Here is a 20838-nt window from a genome sequence, read left to right on the forward strand (position 1 = left end):
ATTTATAAACAGCAAATCAGGACAGATGGAGTAAAACTAGACTAAGGTAATTACTGCACGCAGAGGGTGAAAAACCATTTACATGAGATTCCACCAACTTAGTACAGGAATTATACCATTTGAATATTCTCTCATGTGGCCTCTAATCACTACCTGCAGGTATTTTCTAGTGCCACTATGGCACTGCATTCAAAGCATGCTGCATATGTCTCTAAAAATGGCAAAAGTTACAATTACTGTACTGAACTTGACAAAGATGGTGCTCACCCCCACACAATGCAGCCTTCCCCACCAAAGCTAAACATGTGAAACTACTACCACACTGGTTTTTAATAACCAGATAAGATTATATATACATTTTTAATGAAATTTGTTAGCACATCAATTCTAAGGGTTGGAAAAATTCCAGGAGCCCAATCACCTTAGCTACTAAATTCTGGTGCAAATGCTTTGGAACTGGAAATATGTATGGTTGTGATTCTTTTATTTATTTGATAATGTGATGGAGGGCAGACAAGAAATATATATTTTAAAAATTGCTCTAGCCTAGGAACAAGTGACCAAATTAAGGTTGTTACAAACAACTATGACAACTGAGGAATTCTCAACTAATGTGAGGATCAATATATATACCAGCAGGACACGTTTGGCCTTTAATGTTCTGTACGAACCTGGAAAAATGCAATTAAATGTAGGTTGTTACATAAACACCACTGTTGTATGCTTTAAAAAGCTAATGATCTAATTACGTATATTATTGTTGTATATGGTAGACCCAGCTGGCTAGCTCCTGCACAGACCCTGACAGAACCAAAGCCAGCAGGATTCCAAAACTCTGGAGGATTTGCTGACTCAATATAATACAGAATCAAGGCATTGTTTACAGCACAGTGGCATAAGTAGATGGTCCTAGACAATTGTCAGGATACTCATTAGCCTCTGGTTGAATTGGCTTCCCTTGCACAGAGAGGGATGAAGTCGACTGAACTGGAAACATGCCACCAGCACTCAACCCAGGCCTGACCCGTAGGTTACCGGCAGTTTTATGTCAACTGCTGTTTTACAGCTGCTCCCACCCTGCTCAGCTATATTTGAAGGAAATAACCGCATGGATAAGTAACCATGATGCCAATACAGTTTTGCTCAAGCGGTAAGCTCATTCAAACACGTTCGCTTGGGTATCGGAGAACCCACACCACAGTGACTCGCTTGCTTCTCCTGGTACCATGAACATACTGATGACGGAAACACCTTGATGAGTAGGGCAAAGACGATATGCTAGCTTACTGTCAGTCTCCTCCCCATGCCACCCCTCCCTCCTAGTAATCAACATTGATGCACCATCAGGAAAGCTGGCATAGTGGCTCTGCCCTGCCTGGCATGCAACTTCTGGCTCTTTCATACTCAGCAGCAACAGCAGCCATGAATACTGCTGTCTTGTCACTTTCGCTCCTCTACTTTGGTGGAAGGAAAGAAACTTGGAATGCAATTGTCATGATTCTTTCATATGACTCTGCTGATAGCATGGAAAGTTAACTAGTCCTTGGAACCCTCTCTCATAACACAAAACCAGGGAAGAAGCGGGAGCTTGTGCACCTGCAACCCAATGAATCAGACTGTGATGCCCTCATCTCATTGTCCTCTCCCACAAGCCAATGATACAATGGACCAGCCTGACGATTACTATATAGAAACATATACAATAGGCTTTCCCATCAGAAGACAGGACAATATCTTCTTCCGGATTTTAATGGACTTAAATAATTGATGAACACTTCTACAATAACTGCAACTACTTCAGAACATTTTAGCTTTATGTGGATCATGTTGCATGTTTTATGGTGCAATTAAAATAGGGGAAACCAGAAAAGCACATGTGCATTTGAACTTGTGCTATGACAAGATAATCTTGCTGCACAATTAAGATTTATAACACAATACTAAAATCTTGCATTTGAGTTCATATCCTAACTTTGACCCTGGTTTTAATCTGATGCACTTCAGTTTTGTCACAATGTAACAGATTTCCATCCTTGTAAACAAATATCAAGAGTGCAACTTGTACAACATGTTGTTTCCATATAACGTTTTTTTAGGATGCAAGTCAAAACAGACCATGCATGCTTGTTCTTCACAATGAAAGGATAAAAAAGCAGCTGAAATTACACTACCTACTGTAATGGAAGGGGGACCTTTTACTTTGTTCCTTCCACAACTGCCAGTCTAGGTAGTTCAACCATGCAAGGGAACCTCAGATGGACTGTCACCATATTCCCTCTACTCCAAATGGAAGTGAGACCAGCAGGTACAAGGCAAACACTTTTGAGGGTTAACAGAGGGAGCATTCAGCTTATTTGGACTTCGCAGTAGCCAACGATAGCTTGCTTTTCTCGATCAAACCCCACTTATACTGCAAGTAGAATGGACTAAATGGTCTTTGCATGTAGTCATACCCCATATCGTGTTCCGCTCTATAACGAACTTTCAACTTACGAACGTGGCAAACCCGGAAGTGTTTACTTCTGGGTTCTATGCCTGTGGAGAAGCGATCTACGGGCATCGCGCACATGTAGAAGCACTTGATCACGCCACTCACATGTGCAGAAGAGGCGATCTAGTTGCAGACTTTTTGGGGTGCAAACTAGAGGTACCACTGTAAAGGGAAAATCTCTTTCAGTCTGGCAGAAATGCAAACAAGTCCCAAACAGCCAGTTTTATGAAGTTTATTAAGAATAAAAAGCAAGAGGACAAATGGAAGAGGCAGAATGTGTTTCGGTAAAGAGTTCAAGAAAGTAAAGGGTTTAGTTCAAGTCTAACTTATAGCAGCTACTTACAAACAGGCTTTGAGTAATCTCATGTGTAGTGGATAAACATCGACAGTCAGCTGGAAGAAGAGGGAAACTGAATAATAGGCAACAGTTAGTTTTCAACCATTGACCCATGTGGGCCTCGATTTATGAGTAGTTCTTAGTTAGGGACAGGGCTTGACACGTTTTGGAAAGCGGAAGATGGGCTATGTGGATTTGTCATCTCTCTGTCACAACTTAACCCATTCTGCAGTTTGTGTATTAAACAGAGGCTGAAGGGAGTCATGACTTGCCCACTTGCAGATGATGGAGGTCTAGACAGAGACTGGGTGATTTTAAAGTGACAGGCTGCCACAAGGAAAGGTTTGTGTTAGACCTACAACTGCAGGTGGTCAGCCTAAGAGCAGGGATCTAGTTATTTACTGATCCTTCCTATAATTTTATGCACCATAAAACAAAGAATCTATTCAACCTGAAGGGTAGAATTTCAATTCAAAACAATGGCACAAGGAAAAAATATGACAACTCAAGCTTACCTGATAAGCATAAATCTTTCTAAAAAGGAACAGGAGACTTGAATGTCATAAAGTTAATGGCGCAATTCACTCTTAAAAACAAAACCTGTTGTTATTCTCTCTCCTAGACAAAGGAGAGGATGGCAATGCATCCCATATCAATGTATAAATATGGATTTCATGCAGCGGGGAGAGGGTGATTATGTTTGCCATCAGAGGATAGTTGCTTCCTCCTGGTCCAGGAGTCTTCATAAGGAAGCTGCTGACAGAAGAACTGTGACTTTTCAGTCTAGATGCAAAAGGGAGGGGGGATTACTACCGTATTTTTCGCTCTATAACACGCACCCGACCATAACACGCACGTAGTTTTTAGAGGAGGAAAATCCGTAGGCATGCCACCCGTAGGCATTCCCTCCATAACACGCACAGACATTTCCCCTTACTTTCTAGGAGGAAAAAAGTGAGTGTTATGGTGCAAAAAATACGGTAGTTACTACTTACTGCAATTAGTTCTAGGAGTATTTGTAGCTATAAACTAGCCTTTTGGAAGCTTTGTGCATACTTAATTTTATTTGATATATTTTAAACAAATTGTTAATTATTAAACTTTTAGTGTTGTAGAATCATAGAATTGGAAGAGACCACAAGGGCCATCGAGTCCAACCCCCTGCCAAGCAGGAAACACCATCAGAGCACTCCTGACATATGGTTGTCAAGCCTCTGCTTAAAGACCTCCAAAGAAGGAGACTCCGCCACACTCCTTGGCAGCAAATTCTACTGTCGAACAGCTCTTACTGTCAGGAAGTTCTTCCTAATGTTTAGGTGGAATCTTCTTTCTTGTAGTTTGGATCCATTGCTCCGTGTCCGCTTCTCTGGAGCAGCAGAAAACAACCTTTCTCCCTCCTCTATGTGACATCCTTTTATATATTTAACCTCCTCTTCTCCAGGCTAAACATGCCCAGCTCCCTTAGCCGTTCCTCATAAGGCATCGTTTCCAGGCCTTTGACCATTTTGGTTGCCCTCCTCTGGACACGTTCCAGTTTGTCAGTGTCCTTCTTGAACTGTGGTGCCCAGAACTGGACACAGTACTCCAGGTGAGGTCTGACCAGAGCAGAATACAGTGGTCAGAGCAGAATATTGTAGTGATATTATAATTTTAATTATGTATTCTGGATACTGTATCATTGTCAGCTTTTTTTTGTAAATCACTTTTGAGCACAAATCGGGGGAAATGTGGTATGTAAGTAAACTATGACTACGCTAAAAACAATTAGGCATGATCAAGAAAATGCTAGTACTAAATAGGCAGTCTTCACATTTGATCATAGAAATCCAATCCTGAAAGATCCATAGCTTACATTTCACTTAATTAGAAACAGTGGGGGATATTTCTTACCAGTAGGACAGAGTATCCTTCTCCCAAACAAATGTGAAAATAGCTGCTAGTATAACTTAACACTGTCAGTATAAAACATAACTGATTCTATAATACAGCTTTGGCATAATAGTGGAAAGGACCAATATTTACCCCAACTCTCTGTTTGCAAGTACTGTGCAATCAACCAGCCCACGATAGGCCAGCCTATTCAATCCAGGCTATAATGTATCACAAAACCACAAAAAAGTAGGTGCAGTACAGAAAGGTGCTTGTATGAGTAACTATTTCCAAACGGCTATATCAAGCAAGATAGTTAGAGGGGAAGGTAAAACTATTCACTTCTGTAATAAGATATTTATTAAGGAAATCAGACGCTTATTTGTTTTCAGTCAATTCCACTGAATTAACCAAACAACGGAATTAACCAAAGTTTACAAAACAAAAAATAAAACCCAAAGTGCAGTTGGGGAGAATGCTTGTCTAAATGAGTGTGTCTTCAGGAGCCACTAGAAGGCCAACATTGATGGGGCATCTTGTATTTCAGCAAGGACCACAGCACTCCACAACACTGGTGCCACCAGTGAAAAAGCCTGACTCCATGGAGATAACCATCAGACCACGGCAAAACTGACTTGGGCTCCATTAGCTGATTATAGTGGCCTTACAGAGTTTGTCAAGTAACTGTGGTCTGTAGCCTTACAGAGTTTGTCGAGTGGTCTGTAGCTACTTAGGGCTTTGTATGTAAAGTAGCAGAATGTAAGTATGGTGATCAGCTGTATCACTACTATAATCCTACATATATGTAGGATTGTGTCAAAGTAAGTACTTGGGATTCTATGGCCCACCAAAACGCCTTTAATGAAACATGCAAATTTCTCCACCAGCATCTGTGCCATAGTACATCTTTGGTAGGTGACCACAGTGTCTTTCATGCCTGGTAAAAACATTTATGTTTAGGGAAGCCTATCTAAGCTTTCATATGTTTTATTCTGTTAAGCTTCGTTTTGATTGTAGATTTTTTTATTAAAAAATGTTTTCAATACTGATTTTTAAAGTGTTTTTGACTGATAATTTCAGAGCTGGTCTTTGACCGTAATAAATTATCTTATCTATCTTACTGATAATTTCATTGTTTGCTCTTTTTGTAAACCACTTTGAGGTATATAAATATTGTGAAATAAATAAGTAAAAATGACTGCTGTTGACACAGCACTAATGACCCAAAATGCTGCATAGGTAGGTACAAGATGGGAAAAGTTATTTTAGCAGTCAAGTGGTTCATCACAGAGTTAACTGCTGCTGTAGCAACAACTCAGATTATCATGATGGCAATGTCTTTAGAACAGGCATATTTGTGCATGACTCTCTGTCCAGAAAATACAGCTGTACTTTGTTAGATACAGTCCTGTGAATGATAATTAGGGCCAGTCCTACTATCATCAGGAAGAGTCATGAAAATTGCCGTCTATTGTATTTATTAGATCATTTTACTACCACAGAGGAGAAACAGCACTTGTGTGGTTTTCTCTCTCAGGTGCCAAATAAAGTTGACTTTGGGTACTATGTACCTTGACATCGGTTGAGGAATGTCATTTGCTGCTCCACCCCAGGCAGAAAAACTTATTAGGCCAACTCTGATTATACTGGAAACTTGCAAGAAAAACCAAAACCAAAAAGAAGCTGAAATATGTCTCAGGCTCTCAATAAGCCAGAGCAACAGCATTTCATCTTGGGGAAGCCATTCTGAAAACACATATTCAACAGAAACATACATTTTGAAGGGCAAGGGGTTCTACTGTAGTTTTTGATGAGTAGTTGCTTATTACCGTAAGTTATAAAGAGTTGAATTAGAGTAGACTAGTGAAGTTGGCTCTTTGCTCCTTCACTATCAAATCAAGAACACATTCACGTGCATTAACTCCTCTACCCCTCTTAGGTACAGAACAGATTTTTAAAACGTTCACTCCATAGGTAACTGCCCATATGCATTAATTAGTTGAGTCTGTTGCACTTAATATACCATCAATAGTATCCAGTAGTCTAGAGCTAAGCTCTTATTAATCTATTCACCAGAAATTGCAATCTATACAATACAAAACTTTAAATATATAGTAGAAAATATGTAGAAATGATTTTGTAGAAACAACCTTAAAAATATCAATCATGGGGTTCATGTTATGATCTAACTAAAAATGGCCCCAAGATTAACAACAACTTAATGGCACATGGCCTAAGAAAAGAAAAAAGTCTTAGATTCAACAACTGTCTACAAGTAATTGGAGCCAGGGCTATTTTTAGTCACTGGCAGACAGACATACAGAGGAAACCAAGAAATAGGTTATCAGCAATATTCTAACTGGTAAATGATACCAATAAGTTAGATAATACAAGCAAACAACTCTGCCAGAAAGATGATAATAATAATAATAATAATAATAATAATAATAATAATAATAATAATAATAATAATTAAAAATCTGTCAAAGAGTGTGGCAAGTCCATAAAGATAGACAGACTAGTTTGTTCAGCTGGGTACCTTTTCAGATTCACCAAATCCCAAGGATACCACTGATTCGTATTGCAAAATAGCAAAGGCCTGTTAGCTCTGGGGTTTTTATTTTCATTTGTTTTATTTCAAGCATTATAAGCTACCTTTCTAGATATTATCCTCCCAAGAAAGCAAACACTATTACAACACAACATCCAATACAATTGGGGGGGGGGGAATAAAACTCCCAAAACTAAAAGAGGTATGGACACAGTACATTAGGTTGTAAAAAAGTATAAAACTTGTAGGTGGTCCTGGGTTACACTACACTTCTTCATAGCCATAAGGTCTAAGAACTTACAGCAGTCTTTGTTAATTAAGATCCAGCCACACACTTGGATTACACAAGCTTCTTCCCATGAAACAATCAAGTGAAGCTGCTTGTCAAAGGCCTCTACCACTCCCACCATCACAGGCATCCCTTGCTCAGTTGCCTTAGGATCTTCTTAGATCAATAAATTTTCAAAGGGTATGTTCCTAGCGGGGATACATGCCAGGGATCGTTGATGCACTGGCCCATGTGAGGGAAGAAAACGTTAAGTCAAATAATCTGCAGAGACCTTAGTGATAGTTTCTATTACATATTTCCCATGGTGGTTACAGCAGGCAGCTCAACTGACAATAAGAGAAGGGGGGTGTTCATGTTCAGGAGACTTTAAGAGGCAATTTTTCCAGGTCTTTTCTTCTTTCTTTTCCCTCTGGGCCCTTGACTTCCACACCCAGCAAGCCCTCCAAGAGACAATGGATACCACACTACTGGGTGCTAAGTGGATGAGCTTCCTGCATCAGCATTGCTCGGAGAACTTGTAGCCCTCTGGATGTTGTTGGAGTACAACTGCCATCATCTCTGACCACTGGCTGTTCTGGCTGGGGTTGATGGGAATCAAGAGTCCAACATCATGTCGACTCCCTCCTCCATAGGTGGGTTTCTGCTGCTCTAATTGCTAACTGGTTTTCCCAGTAGTGATGTATGGAAGTGAGAGCTGAACCATAAAGAAGGCTGATCGCCGAAGAATTGATGCTTTTGAATTATGGTGCTGGAGGAGACTCTTGAGAGTCCCATGGACTGCAAGAAGATCAAACCTATTCATTCTGAAGGAAATCAGCCCTGAGTGCTCACTGGAAGGACAGATCATGAAGCTGAGGCTCCAATACTTTGGCCATCTCATGAGAAGAGAAGACTCCCTGGAAAAGACCCCGATGTTGGGAAAGATGGAGGGCACAAGGAGAAGGCGACGACAGAGGACGAGATGGTTGGACAGTGTTCTCGAAGCTACCAGCATGAGTTTGACCAAACTGCAGGAGGCAGTGGAAGACAGGAATGCCTGGCGTGCTCTGGTCCATGGGGTCACGAAGAGTCAGAAACGACTAAACGACTGAACAACAACAATTGTGCTAATCTCTGTATCGTTCCACTTCAGCACATGTGCTGCCAGACCAAGCACTCTTTTGCTCTACTTGTCTTCCCCGTGTACTTTTTTCAACTTTATGTCTGAGGGTGGCTGATATGTGGTTTTCCCGGTTTTTGCTAACCAGTTCTTATTAGCTGTTTTGAGCCAACACCAATGCCATGAGTGTAGCAGTAGATATTCTTAGCTGCAATCCAGGAGCAAGGGAAGTTTGTAGGTAGGATAGCAACCCTATACTCCAGCCAGAATTCTCTGCAACCTGGTTCACCTCCTCTTTCCAGTCTTTCATAAAGAGACATCAGTCCAGGACTAGTTAAATTTAAGAAAAAGAAAGCCCAATAAATCATAGCATCTGGGTCAAAACACAGTTTTATAGAAGCTGCAGAACGATAACACTTGAAAGGAGGGAGGAAAGTTATTTGATTCATTAGCAATGTGAACTTGTTTTACAGTCACCTACTGCTTCTCTACACCACACATCAAAGGAACAGAGATACTTTTCTTCATAATAAAAAATAAATTCCAAAGCAATAGTTATCATTGTAAGTTTATGAAGATACATACAGAAAATTCTCACACATGCGATTTTCATATAATTATGCCCAGCCAATACAACTCTCCCGTGCCCTTACAAAGCATGTTTGTGAGAATGGCAGGACTGAGAGAAGGGCCTCTCCTGAATCACAGAACCGAAGCTGGTTTATATGAGGGAATATGGTCTTTCAGATAGCTTGGACCTAAGCCACAGACAAGTATGACCAATGTCTGCCTTACAGACTAATTCCAGTTAACAGAACATCCTTCTGTGGTTCCCAGCCAATCAATAAAATAATAAATAATTGATAATTGATAATTAATAATATATTACTTCTACCCTGGCTTGGTTTCCCCAGCCACTCTGTTTGGCTTTCAACAGAACATTAAAAACAGAATAAAACTTCCCTAAACAGGGCTGCCTTCAGATGCCAAGAGAAGAAGTGGGAGAAAGTAGCAAACCCAAACTCCCCACTGCATTGAATATCTGGGAAACACAGCATGGTGCTCTGGTGGCTGTTAACTGAGAAGGACCACTGCCATCTCAGGCCACATGCCAAGTTTCCCAAGTTCCTTCTGCCTTATAGAGCGAGTCATCCTTGAGGCAGAAAAAGCCAGATAAGAAGACAGCCTGGGACAGCAACAACCCAGCTTTCTTCTAGTTAAGGTTGCTTGCAACTCCAGCATTCATCAGTATGCAACTTCAAAGTAGTTGTGGTTGTGTACTCATCATGTACCAAAACTAACAAAACAAAGCAATTTATTTCCTACTCTCTCACTGAGCATATTTCCAGGCATATTTCTAACTCCCAATATTCCTAACCAACTTCCTATGCAGATGATAACAATATAGCCTGCTTCATACCTACAGAATAGTAGCAATCGTTCAAACATATTCTAATGCACAGTGCAAAACCAATTTGTTTCACTTCCAACACTTCAATACTGCTTTGTTCATAAAGCATGAAAAAAGCCAATTTTATAAAATGATTTCTTAATTTTCCAGCCTTATCAGAAATGACCTTCAGGTAGTTATTGTGCCTGGAAAGATTGTAAATTCTGAAATTACATTCACCCCTCCTACATATAAACAATAAAAAGACATTGCAGGAGGGCAATACGAAGGAAGCAGTCTTATCTCCCAATGGACGAAAAAATGCTGCTCTGCAGCTACACATTCATGTTACAGCAATCTATGCATTTCATTATCAGAAATATCTCACTACAGAAGGCTCTATCTGCTCTTAATGAAGTAGATTTAACGTGAGAAAAGGATACCCAAATACCCTAGTAATATCTGTTGAATTACAAAAGATTTAATCCAGCTTCACAATTCAACCATTACCTGCTACTTCCAACCAGAAAGCATGAAGATAACAAGAGACAACCCTGTTTCACTGCAGATTTCGGAGGGGAGGGGTGATTTCAGGATTCTCCTGGTTTGGTGCTTGTACATAAATGTCTTAAAGAGAACGGATTCATGTCTCCCCCATAATGTGCAGATGGAAAAAGTGTGAGATGACATCACATTCATGTTTTCCCTGCCCCTACAAGTGGCAGCCAATTAAGGAGACCTGTAAAACACTAACATGATGTCACTGTCATTTTTCTACAAACACAAACACACCCTGTACTATACATTGAGAGAGGAGGGATGTTGTTTGGTAGTTCCCAAACACCCCCACAGCATGTAGCTCAGGACTGAGAGTTCTTTACAACATATTTCTCTAAGACAAGCCAGCAATATTATTCCTACATATTGCAGATAGGAAGCCGATACAAAGACTTGTTAAAAGTCATTTAGCAAGATTTCATCTCAAACTCTTAGACACAAAGTTACATCAATTCTTGATGGAGAGGTAAGTTGCTTAGATGCAGCTAAAAACAAACAGCATACACTAGTTTATTTTATTTAACAAAATGTATAATCAATATTGATACCCCAAGGAATGAAATCAGGAAATCAATACGATTATGCTAAGCATAAGACACGTATCAAAGTGCTGTCTATCTGTTTTGTGTGTGTGTGCTGTATAAAGAGTTGCTCTCATGTTGTACCAAGGAAATTCAAGATCCAACAAGAAAAAGGACATTCTGAACTAAATGAAATGATTTTTTCATTTAATGTTCCATTTGAATTATTTATTCTGAGCTCTTATTTAAAGCTTTTCAGAATTTGAACTCCCCACCCATCAGAGTTTTATAAAAGCAAAAGGAGAAATATGAATACATTTGTAGGACCCGTATAGCATACAATATGGGGATCCACGCAGAGCACAGAAACTTCACCACTGAATATAGTAGAGGCTGGATGCCCAGAAATATAGCACAACAGAGAAGAGTTATGTCAGTGCAACACAGATGAGGAAACTGGAAGTGCACAAAAATCAAGGGGAGAAGGCCAGCAATTATAGGCTCTGACTTGACTACTGGATTCTGTATTAATTGATTTATACAAAACCCTCTGCAAGGCCACAAGCAAGAGGGAGGTATGAGTTATAGGCAAAGAACCAACAGCACTATTTCTCCTGGTCCCTCCTTTCCATGAGCCACAGAAAATATTGACTTTACACAAGCATGTATCTTGAGCAGGCTGTTCCATTCTTCTTCTCTTCCACCTTGAGCACTTAGGACCATTTCTGCCACAACCTGGAATCAAAGGAATGCCTATCACTACCTTTACCTGCTCATTTACTGAGACCAGCTGCCAAAGCTGTGCTCTGGGTATGCTGCTATCTGAGCTGAGGCATGTGGCAATTTGGGATGAATTTTTGGCTATGACACTCCATTTTTGGAACTAGAAGCTTGCCTGGCACCCATGATACTATCTACCCATTGCCAGGCAAAGACCTTTTTATCCTCCTAAGATTTTATATTTTGCTTTATGATGGTGTTCCTTCCCGTTTCTTGTATTTTGTTTCTTTCTAAAATTTTGTAAGCCGCCATGAAAGCTATTTTTAAAGGCCAGCATGGTTTTTTATGATAAATATTTTCCGCAACACATAAACTCTTCCATGTGCCTTTGAGGATATCAGTGTCCAGTATGTCTTGACAGCCTAATTCAGCATCACTCAGATAACGAAATGCATATATGTTTAGATAAATGGCACACTCAAGTAAGTAGAGAGCTGAAACCATTAGCAGTTTAAATTATATGTAATTTGTCGGATAAATACAGGATTGGCATATACCTTCCCAAACCTCAGTTATGTCAGAAGACAAATTAAAGAAGGAATGCTTACTTCCAGAAGGTATGTTTATTGCATTTTAAAGCATTTTAATTTATTTCCAGCAAAATAGCAGCTAATCTCATGAGGGGGGAAATGAGTTCAAATAAAAATGAGAAACCTCATTACACACTAATATTTTTAACTTAACATATCCCGAAGCCATCCATCACTGTAGAAGTGTTAACAAAAATGCCACAATATCTCCCATTCTCAAGTGAACTTTTTCACATTCAAAGGATCCAATGTAGTCACACAAAATATGTGTGAGAATGGGCTACAACTCTACGGTTAAAGTTCAGTCTTCAAATGAAACCTGCCCCCCCCCCCATCTCATCTGCAATGGACTATATATGTATTTCTCAATGATGCTCCAAAAGGGAGAATGTGATGCTAACATCCAGTATCAAGAAGGTGGTCTACCAGGCTTGCATGCTGAGTACACTATCTCTGGAAGTGAGTTGTGGGCAACATACAACTGCCAGAAGCACGCCTCAATGCCTTCCACATGTGCTGCCTCAGGAAGATTTTGGGCATCACATGGCAGAACAGTCTCAAACAAAGGTGTGCTCTCCCAAGCCCACATTCCCAGCATGTCTGCACTCCTGTCTCAGTGACATCTCTGCTGGCTTGGTCATGGCCACAGAATGAAAGCTGGCAGAATTCCCAAAGATGTGCTTTAGAGGGAGCTGGCTTCAGGAACTAAGCCCGCTGGCAGACCAACTCTCTGTGTTACAAAGATACCTGCAATTGTGACATGAAGGCTGGCAATGCCAACCCCACCATGTGGGAATCTCTTGAAGACAATTGTGGTGCCTGGAGACAGCCAGTCAGGTCATGCATCCATAGCAGTGGCCAGAGGAGGAATGACTGCTGGGAGGAACACAGAGAGAAGAAATGCCATGGTGCATCTGTCCCAGCTGCAACTAAACATGTATCTCCGTGGTCTCTACAGCCACAACAGGTGTTGTAACCTTCCAACGGTTTGACTTCACCTACAAAGGCATACTCATCTATTGTCTCCAGAGACAGACAGATGCCAACACCAAATGTTGTATCCATCACAAAGTGACCTCAATACCCAACACAGATGTCCAGTTGTGTAGATTGCCTCACACAACTGAACTTACTGTCAGATATTTCTTCAGATCTGAAGATCCCTGAATTAAATGAGGAATAAAAGGTAGCACAGAAATGATATGAGATTACTCTTAGTCTTCACTCAAACTCAAAATTTCAAGACAAAAAATCTTACCAGATGAGGTTTCCCAACAATCATAAGCTTTATTCAGATGAGCTTTTATCACAAGTATTTTATTGTGTAAAAACAAGTTATTCACTGCAGAAAAGAGAAGGATTCCTGGCCCCAAGCCATCTAGCACTTGTTTCAGAGCAATTTAGTCTGGATCAATTCATTTGGATATCCAGGAAAAAAACATGCTATCTCCCATCACCAAGCCACTCTATATCCATTGGCAAACAGCAATTCTAATTTGAACCTGGAATGCTTAAAAACTAGGCCATATGTTCCTCAAGGCAGTGAAAGAAAATATTTAGCAAGAATTGTCTCCCACAACTCCTCTCTTCATATCTGATCCATTCTTTCTTACACAGGAGCAAAGCTAGATATTAACTTTATAAATATAGCCATCCAACTTTTATTCTACATTTTAACCATACCCATTACTGTATTAAACATTTGTCCTTTCCTCAAAAAAGACATTTGTTTACTATCCCTACCTGTTTTGACAGCTAACTCCTTTAGCATCATATATGATATCATTCTTGAGACACGCAGATTTGTTTTTCAGTCTAAACTGTTCCCACATACATCATGTCTGTAGCAGACAAATTATGAGTTTTTTTAAAGCTACCATGAAATAATATCCTAGTATAGAGACAAACAACTTTAAGTTAAATTGAAGATCCAAAGGCTTAATATGCTCTTGCTCTTGCTTAAGTAGCAATATGTCAATGTCCTGGCTCACCCCAGCTAAGGAAAGTATGTGTCTGATTGTCAAGTCTTTATTTACAAAAGAAGCACTTACAGCAACTCCTGCAGTGCTCCAGGTGCACACGCACACACATGCCTCTAGCCCAGGTAAATTAACTACACTTGATCTTAGCCAAAAGGCCGAGAAGCGATAGCCCAGGTAAATTAAGCCCTCCAGATGTTTTGGGACTACAACTCCCATTATCCCTGACCACTGGTCTTGTTAACTAGGGGTGATGGGAGTTGTAGTCCCAAAACATCTGGAGGGCCAAATTTGCCTATGCCTGCTCTAGCCACTAGGCCATTTCCCCCCGCAGCAAAAGCAAGGCCCCCTCCGCCTGGCCTGGTTATGCACCAACAATCTGAGACTTCTCCTGCACAGAAGTTGTAGCTGTTCTTCCTGCTTCAAGTTCCTCTTGGTTTTAGGAGGCAGAGGGGTTTTAGGAGACCTATCTGTTATCTGAGCAGCCTCTTTTTCTTCTTCTACCGTATCCTGTGTGCCTTCCTGTGTCTTGGACTACCCTGACACTTCCTCCTCCCCCTGCTCTGGCTCCTGCCTTGCAGGCAGTGTCAAACCCCATAAATCGCTGGTCCCCTCTCCTGAGTCACTCCCCTGGTCCTCTGCCTCTGCCCCACATTCTTCAGAGCCCTGCTAGTCCCTGACAGTTAACCTTGCTTACGGTAAGACTTTAAATCAAAATTTACACGCTATATATAAATTACATGTACAGTCTCCTGGCCATGAAACAATTTAACAAAATATGACGAAGGAGTTTCTAGAGGAGTAATGTTCTATTCCACATTTTGGAGAAATTCAGAAAATTTGGCATAAAACTGTGTATAACAGGTTTGAAAGGAAAAAAGGGCCCACTTCTGCTTTAATACTTCCCTGCCCATCGTTTATGACATTTCTGATCTTTACAGCTGTCTTGGAACAAACTCCTTTCTGCACCAGCAGGGGCAAAGCAACTCCTTTTGTATAGTGATTCCACTGCCCTAATGTAGCACTCTGGAGAATCACAGAATTGGAAGGGACCACAAGGGTCATCTAGTCCAACCCCCTGCAATGTAGAAATCTTTTTGCCCAACATGGGGATCGAAGCCATGACCCTAAGAGTAAGTCTCATGCTCTACTGACTGAGCTATCCCACTTAAAACACTTCAGTGGTTCGTTCCACTGGGACACAAACTCAGTACAATGTGACCAGGAATTGTGGCACTGCCTTCCTCCAGCCCTTTCTGAAGCTGCCTTTCTCTGTGTGCATCTCATGCATGACACATCTCAGTGCTTATGCCCCATCATACCTGTACCTCCAATGAGAGAACCCAGAACACATTCAAACCTATTTAGCCCCAACCATGTCATCTGACATAGTTAATTATTTTAATCACTGGCATAAACAGCCACTATTTCTAGTGGTTATTATTCCTTGCCCAAATCTCCAGTTCATTAAACATCTTCAACCACTTTGCCTTGCCAGTACTTGCCACTTTGGTTATCATGGAGCGACAGTTGGGTAAACTAGCACAGTTATCCTGAGTTAATTAGAGAAGAAGAAGAATCAATTAAATCAAGATTGCAAACATCGCCAGAGAAGATATTCACCATCAAATGCCACTGTCTGTTCTATAATGTATCAGAATGCCAACCTTTGCCCATAAGGGTGCCCTTGATAATAATCCATACATCTAGCTGTCAATGTCTTGGTTGCTCTGAAGCCCGGAAAAAACTTATTTTAAAAAAAATCCAGACGTGTATCTGCTAGGGCTCATTCTAACATTACCAAAACAGTGAGGCAGCTGCTTCCCTGTGGCTCCATCTGTACTGCTCCAGTCATGTCTGTATACAGGAAATTACATGAGATGGATTGCAAAGTGATTGTTCCCTATACCACTATTGCTTTACCTGGAGGTAGGCAGCACTGCTGCAAGAAACACATTAATAGTTCATCCAATGTGATTTCCTGCCACATAGCTCCAGTAGCTTAAGAGCAGGCCCGGTCTGTGGAAGTAGTTTTATAATAACAGCTGTAGAACATTCATTTGGCACAAAACCCAGACCTTAGCTTTAGGTCACTAATCAAATACTACTTCAATGCCTACAAATTGCTACTTCTGGTACTGCTGGCACATATATGTTGTGAGAACTTTTCCCAAATCATATCCTTATTTGTGATCCTCAAATACTATTTTGCTTCCTCAATATTCTTTCCCTAAGGCAACCTAGGATACCAACTAAGGTACGGTACTTTCTCCCTCTTTTCAATATCCTCTCCACAAGGCCTGGTTCTTTATTTGTAGTTCCTACAGGTTACCATAATGTAGTTAACTATAACTACTCAAGAAACCCACTTTAAATTGGCTATAGGACTCCAAAGAAAGCTCACTTGAACAAGCCTAAACATCTCTGTGCTTTTATTTGCTTGACCAAAACAAACAAACAAAACCTGATGTTACTGTAAAGCACTGTTATGCATGTAAACTATCAGCTCAAACTTTGAAGCAATAAAATTCAATTTCTCAAGTACCGTACATTATGTCAAAACATGCTGTGTCAAAGCAAAAAACCTATTCCAATTACAGGCTTGATTGAAAATCCAAAATATTATGTTCAGCCTAAATACAAACAGCACCTCTTTAGAACTTACAGAGATTTTTGCCTCTGGAAGGGGTTGCATTTAAGAGCATTGTGGCTAGAGAAACAATGGTCCTTCATTCTTCCTTACAGAAGAAACTGTAGTGAGTACAGGCATATGGAAATATTCTCTTCCAGCACACAATTTGGTTTGCTCTTATATATCCCAAAACCCATCAGGAAAAAGATCTAGCACAAACGAAAAGTAATACTCAAAAAGAATGCCAAGTTGAAAGAGACAAAAAGTAAAAATGAAGAGAAAATGTACTTTAGGAACAACTGCTTGGCCTATTCAATAATTCTACCACCTGCTGACTCACTCTGTGAATATAAGAAAAGGTGGGTGCAGTGGGTAAGACAATCACACTCTTTCTCACTATAGACCTATAATCCGCTCTATATCCAATGTGATAAGGGAATCGCATAAATTGAGTGACTCTATGCCTGCATATTTATCTACTGTAAAAATGAATAACCAGAGTAGCAAAATAATAAAACAAAACTAATTCAACTCACCCAAGGATTGTCAAGTCACAACCAACTGATTATGCCTGTTTCCTTAACAGATCCGCCTGCTGTGGAGCAATTTCAGACCCATTTGTTCCAAAAGGCATAATGGGAGGGAGGACAATATTTCCTGGTTGCAACTTGGCAACTACAGCACATTTTACTCCCTTAAAAATTCATCCAAGGCCTAAATCCCAATGCATCATTGCAGAGTTTAGAAAAGAATTTTAAAAGATTGGGGGGGGGTATCTTCCCAATGAACTTTTCCCTAAAAACAATCCTACACATTATACATTCCAATAAAGTTTCACTTTACGGGAGTGTTAGGCAAAGATTTTTTTTAAAGAAGCGATAAAAAGATCATTAATTAGAGAGCCTCTTAACACTCTTCAAACAAATTGATAGCATTGCTAAACATTCTGGCGCCATTAAAGAAGATATTTCAAAAAGCCCATTTAAGGTCACATTTTACTGGGGTGAATGTCTCTCCTGCACCAATAACTTTCCCACACTAATTACAAGGGGGAAATAAAGACATATTGTTAGCTCTGTATCCTATAAAAATCTTTCAAACATCTCTTCTATAAGAACTTAATAGGGAGAGAATTATTGGAGGTGTGTGATGTATATACACTATACTAAAATGTACACTTTTTAGCTTACATTTAAAAACACCATGAATTGATACAATAATCATTTATAATATGTTTCAATGCAGTTTCTTTGGACAGCATTTCTTATTATAGCACCATGGAACTCTGAAATTGCACAATCCACAGAAGCCACAATTTTCATAATCTGCCTTTTGTCTCCTTCCTCACGTTGTCACACACTTTTACCTTAAATCCAACTCTCCAAACCAGAGTATGTGAATAGTGCCTAGGACACTGACACAGTGTCCCCAGGAAAGGATAAACACTGCTTGCTTAGAAAAGTGAACATTGTCAACAGCGCCAGTGAATTCAATGGGCCTGTTCACACTGTATCCCATTTCACATTAACATAGTAAAGTCTGCTTCAATTCAGGCCGTTAGATTACTTCACTACAAATATGTCTTTTCCCTCCCACACACAGTTCACTTCCCATTAATCATGCCTACCAGAAATAGCACGTGCAGACATAAAGCCAGATTTTACAGAGTCTAAACCTTCTGTCTCCCTTTGCTACTAACCATGTGAAATAGGCATTCCAGACATGTTTTCGCTACCCCAAAGCCCAAACATCTTTCATCCTGGGTTATGCTTGTATTTACAAAATAGAGAGCAATTGAAGGCACTTGCATGCACTGAACCCTGGTCATTACAAAGCTTCCCGTTCTCATTTTCCTGTTCTGTACTGTTCCTATAACAACCTTCCCTTGGAAGAGAATCACCCTGCTTTATAACTTCTCTGGCTGCTATCTTAATCCTCAATCACCCCACCGGGAGGGAAGTCCACTAGGACAACACCACCAAAAATAAAATAAAAAAGAAGGATCTAAGGGAGAAAAACCAGAGCTTTCCCCAAGAACAAAAGGAGCAAAGTTCAGAAGAAGCTTTCGTGCACAGACATCACCAGCAGGGGCGAGGGGCAGGCGGAAGTGAAGGCAGATCCTGCGCTTGCCCCGAGTGATGGATTGACAGAGCAGCCTGGCTTTTGGAGGTCACCGGCCGGGCCCAGGGAAGGATGCAAGCCTGGCAATAGGCAGGGCAGGAAGAAGAAGAAGAGAGTACAGTCAGGGAGGGGAGGCCAGCCCTATGGAGAGGGAAGCCATGTGGAAAGTTTACCTGAAAAGCACAGAGACAGGCTGGCTGCAAACTAGGCATGCAAAGAAGACACTTTGCCTGGGCTGGCTTGCATAAAGGAAGGAAGGGGGAAGCAGGAGAAGGAGAAGAAGAAAGCAACCCCCGGGTGTGGCATGGGGAGGAGAGAGCGCATCCCACTGAGGCGTGGCTGCAGTGCAGGCAAAGGCGCGCAAGGGGCCACCCGGCGGAGGCCTGGCTGGGCAAGGGAGGCGAGAGGAAAGGGGCTGCCCCCAGTCCCTGCCTGCTTCCTAAAGTGCCCCCAGGAGTGCGGGGAAGGAAAACGAGCTCAAGGTGGTCCCTCACCCACGCCAGACCGGGAAGCCGTGGCCGCCAAGCCCCCTCCTGCTCTCCCTCTCAACCCGCCCCCCCCACAAAACCCGCCCGGCCGAGGCCAAGAAGGGCGACTCCGGCCTGAGCGAGCCCCGCGCCGGCTGGCAGAGTGGAAGGGCTCTCAAGGCACTGGCGGCGGCGGCACTCACGTTCTCGGTGTCCCGCTCGTTGACGGTGGGCAGCGGCGTGCGGGTGGACATCTTGCGCGGGAGAGGCGCTGCTGCAGAGCCGGCCCGGGCCAAGCTGGGAATGGCCGAGCCCGCCGCCGCCGCCCGCCCTGGACTCGCAGGCCTCTGCGGCGCGGCTCCTCGGAGCGAGGCTGAGGCGGCCCGCCTCTAGGCTCCTGGAGCCCTTGCCATGGCTTCTGGGTCGCCCGCCGCCGCCCCCTGGGCCGGGATTACCGCGGCGGCAGCGGCAGCAGCCTGGCCGGCTCCTCCTCCTCCTCCTCCCGCCGCGGCGCGCTCAGGTGAGTGGCCGGCAGCGCTGCGTAGGGGAGCCGGAGCTCTTTCCTCGCCGCATCCGGCGGCGGCTGCTGCTCCTCCTCCTGCTCCCTGTTTTTCTCCTCCTCCTCCCTGAGCTGGGCCCGGCTCGGTCACAGGCCGGAGAAGAGGAGGGGACGCGGCTTGGATTGCGGAGGGGACGGAGCAGCCGGAGCCGGCCGCTTGCAGCGCCGAGGAAACACTAGGGGCGCCTCATCCCGCCTTGCGGAGACGCTCTCGCCTTCATTCATTGACGCCGACGGCACCCAAGTCCACCCTCCCGCCTTGCCGGGGGTTGTGGTTGCTCCTCCTCCTCACGCATCCAGGGCAGCTTCACACGCTACGAAATTCCTCCGGGGAAAGAGTTTCCGTCTAAGGAAAAGAAAAGAAAAGGATCAGCGCGAGACTCGCGCGTGTGTTGAGGGGCGCCCTCCTCCAGCTCCTCACGGGTGGAAATGGGGACGCTCTTGTGCGCTTGTAAGATCCGTATCTGCACCCCAAGAACCCCTGCCTGAGTCCCTTTCCAGTCGCTCTGTTTTGCGTTTGGCCAGGTGTTTTACACGAGTGGTGCTCTGATAGATTGCTGTTTACTCTGCACAACCTGCCCAGCATTGATTTGCAAGCAAAGAGAACGTGTCTGGTTTTTGCGTGTTTGTTTTGCTTTTGGCTACTAGCAAAATATACAAAGTTC

General features: G+C 42.2%; 1 protein-coding gene across 7 annotated transcripts in view; it reads right to left on the reverse strand.

Moving 5' to 3' along the window:
* Positions 1–20417, reverse strand: part of MARK1 (microtubule affinity regulating kinase 1) — a 69396-nt gene extending 48979 nt beyond the window's left edge. For 3 of the 7 annotated variants that reach the window (XM_053383134.1, XM_053383133.1, XM_053383132.1), the window contains exon 1: positions 19818–20398. In XM_053383134.1, coding sequence (XP_053239109.1) covers positions 19818–19868 — 51 coding nt within the window. In that variant the 5' untranslated portion in view covers positions 19869–20398. Of the gene's footprint in view, positions 1–19817 lie in introns of all 7 variants that reach the window. The other 4 variants (XM_053383136.1, XM_053383131.1, XR_008329689.1 and 1 more) reach the window with 3 other exon arrangements.
* Positions 20418–20838: the final 421 nt, after the last annotated feature.

This window comes from Podarcis raffonei, chromosome 3 (genome assembly GCF_027172205.1).
Source record: "Podarcis raffonei isolate rPodRaf1 chromosome 3, rPodRaf1.pri, whole genome shotgun sequence".
In the NCBI taxonomy this organism is placed as follows: domain Eukaryota; kingdom Metazoa; phylum Chordata; class Lepidosauria; order Squamata; family Lacertidae; genus Podarcis; species Podarcis raffonei.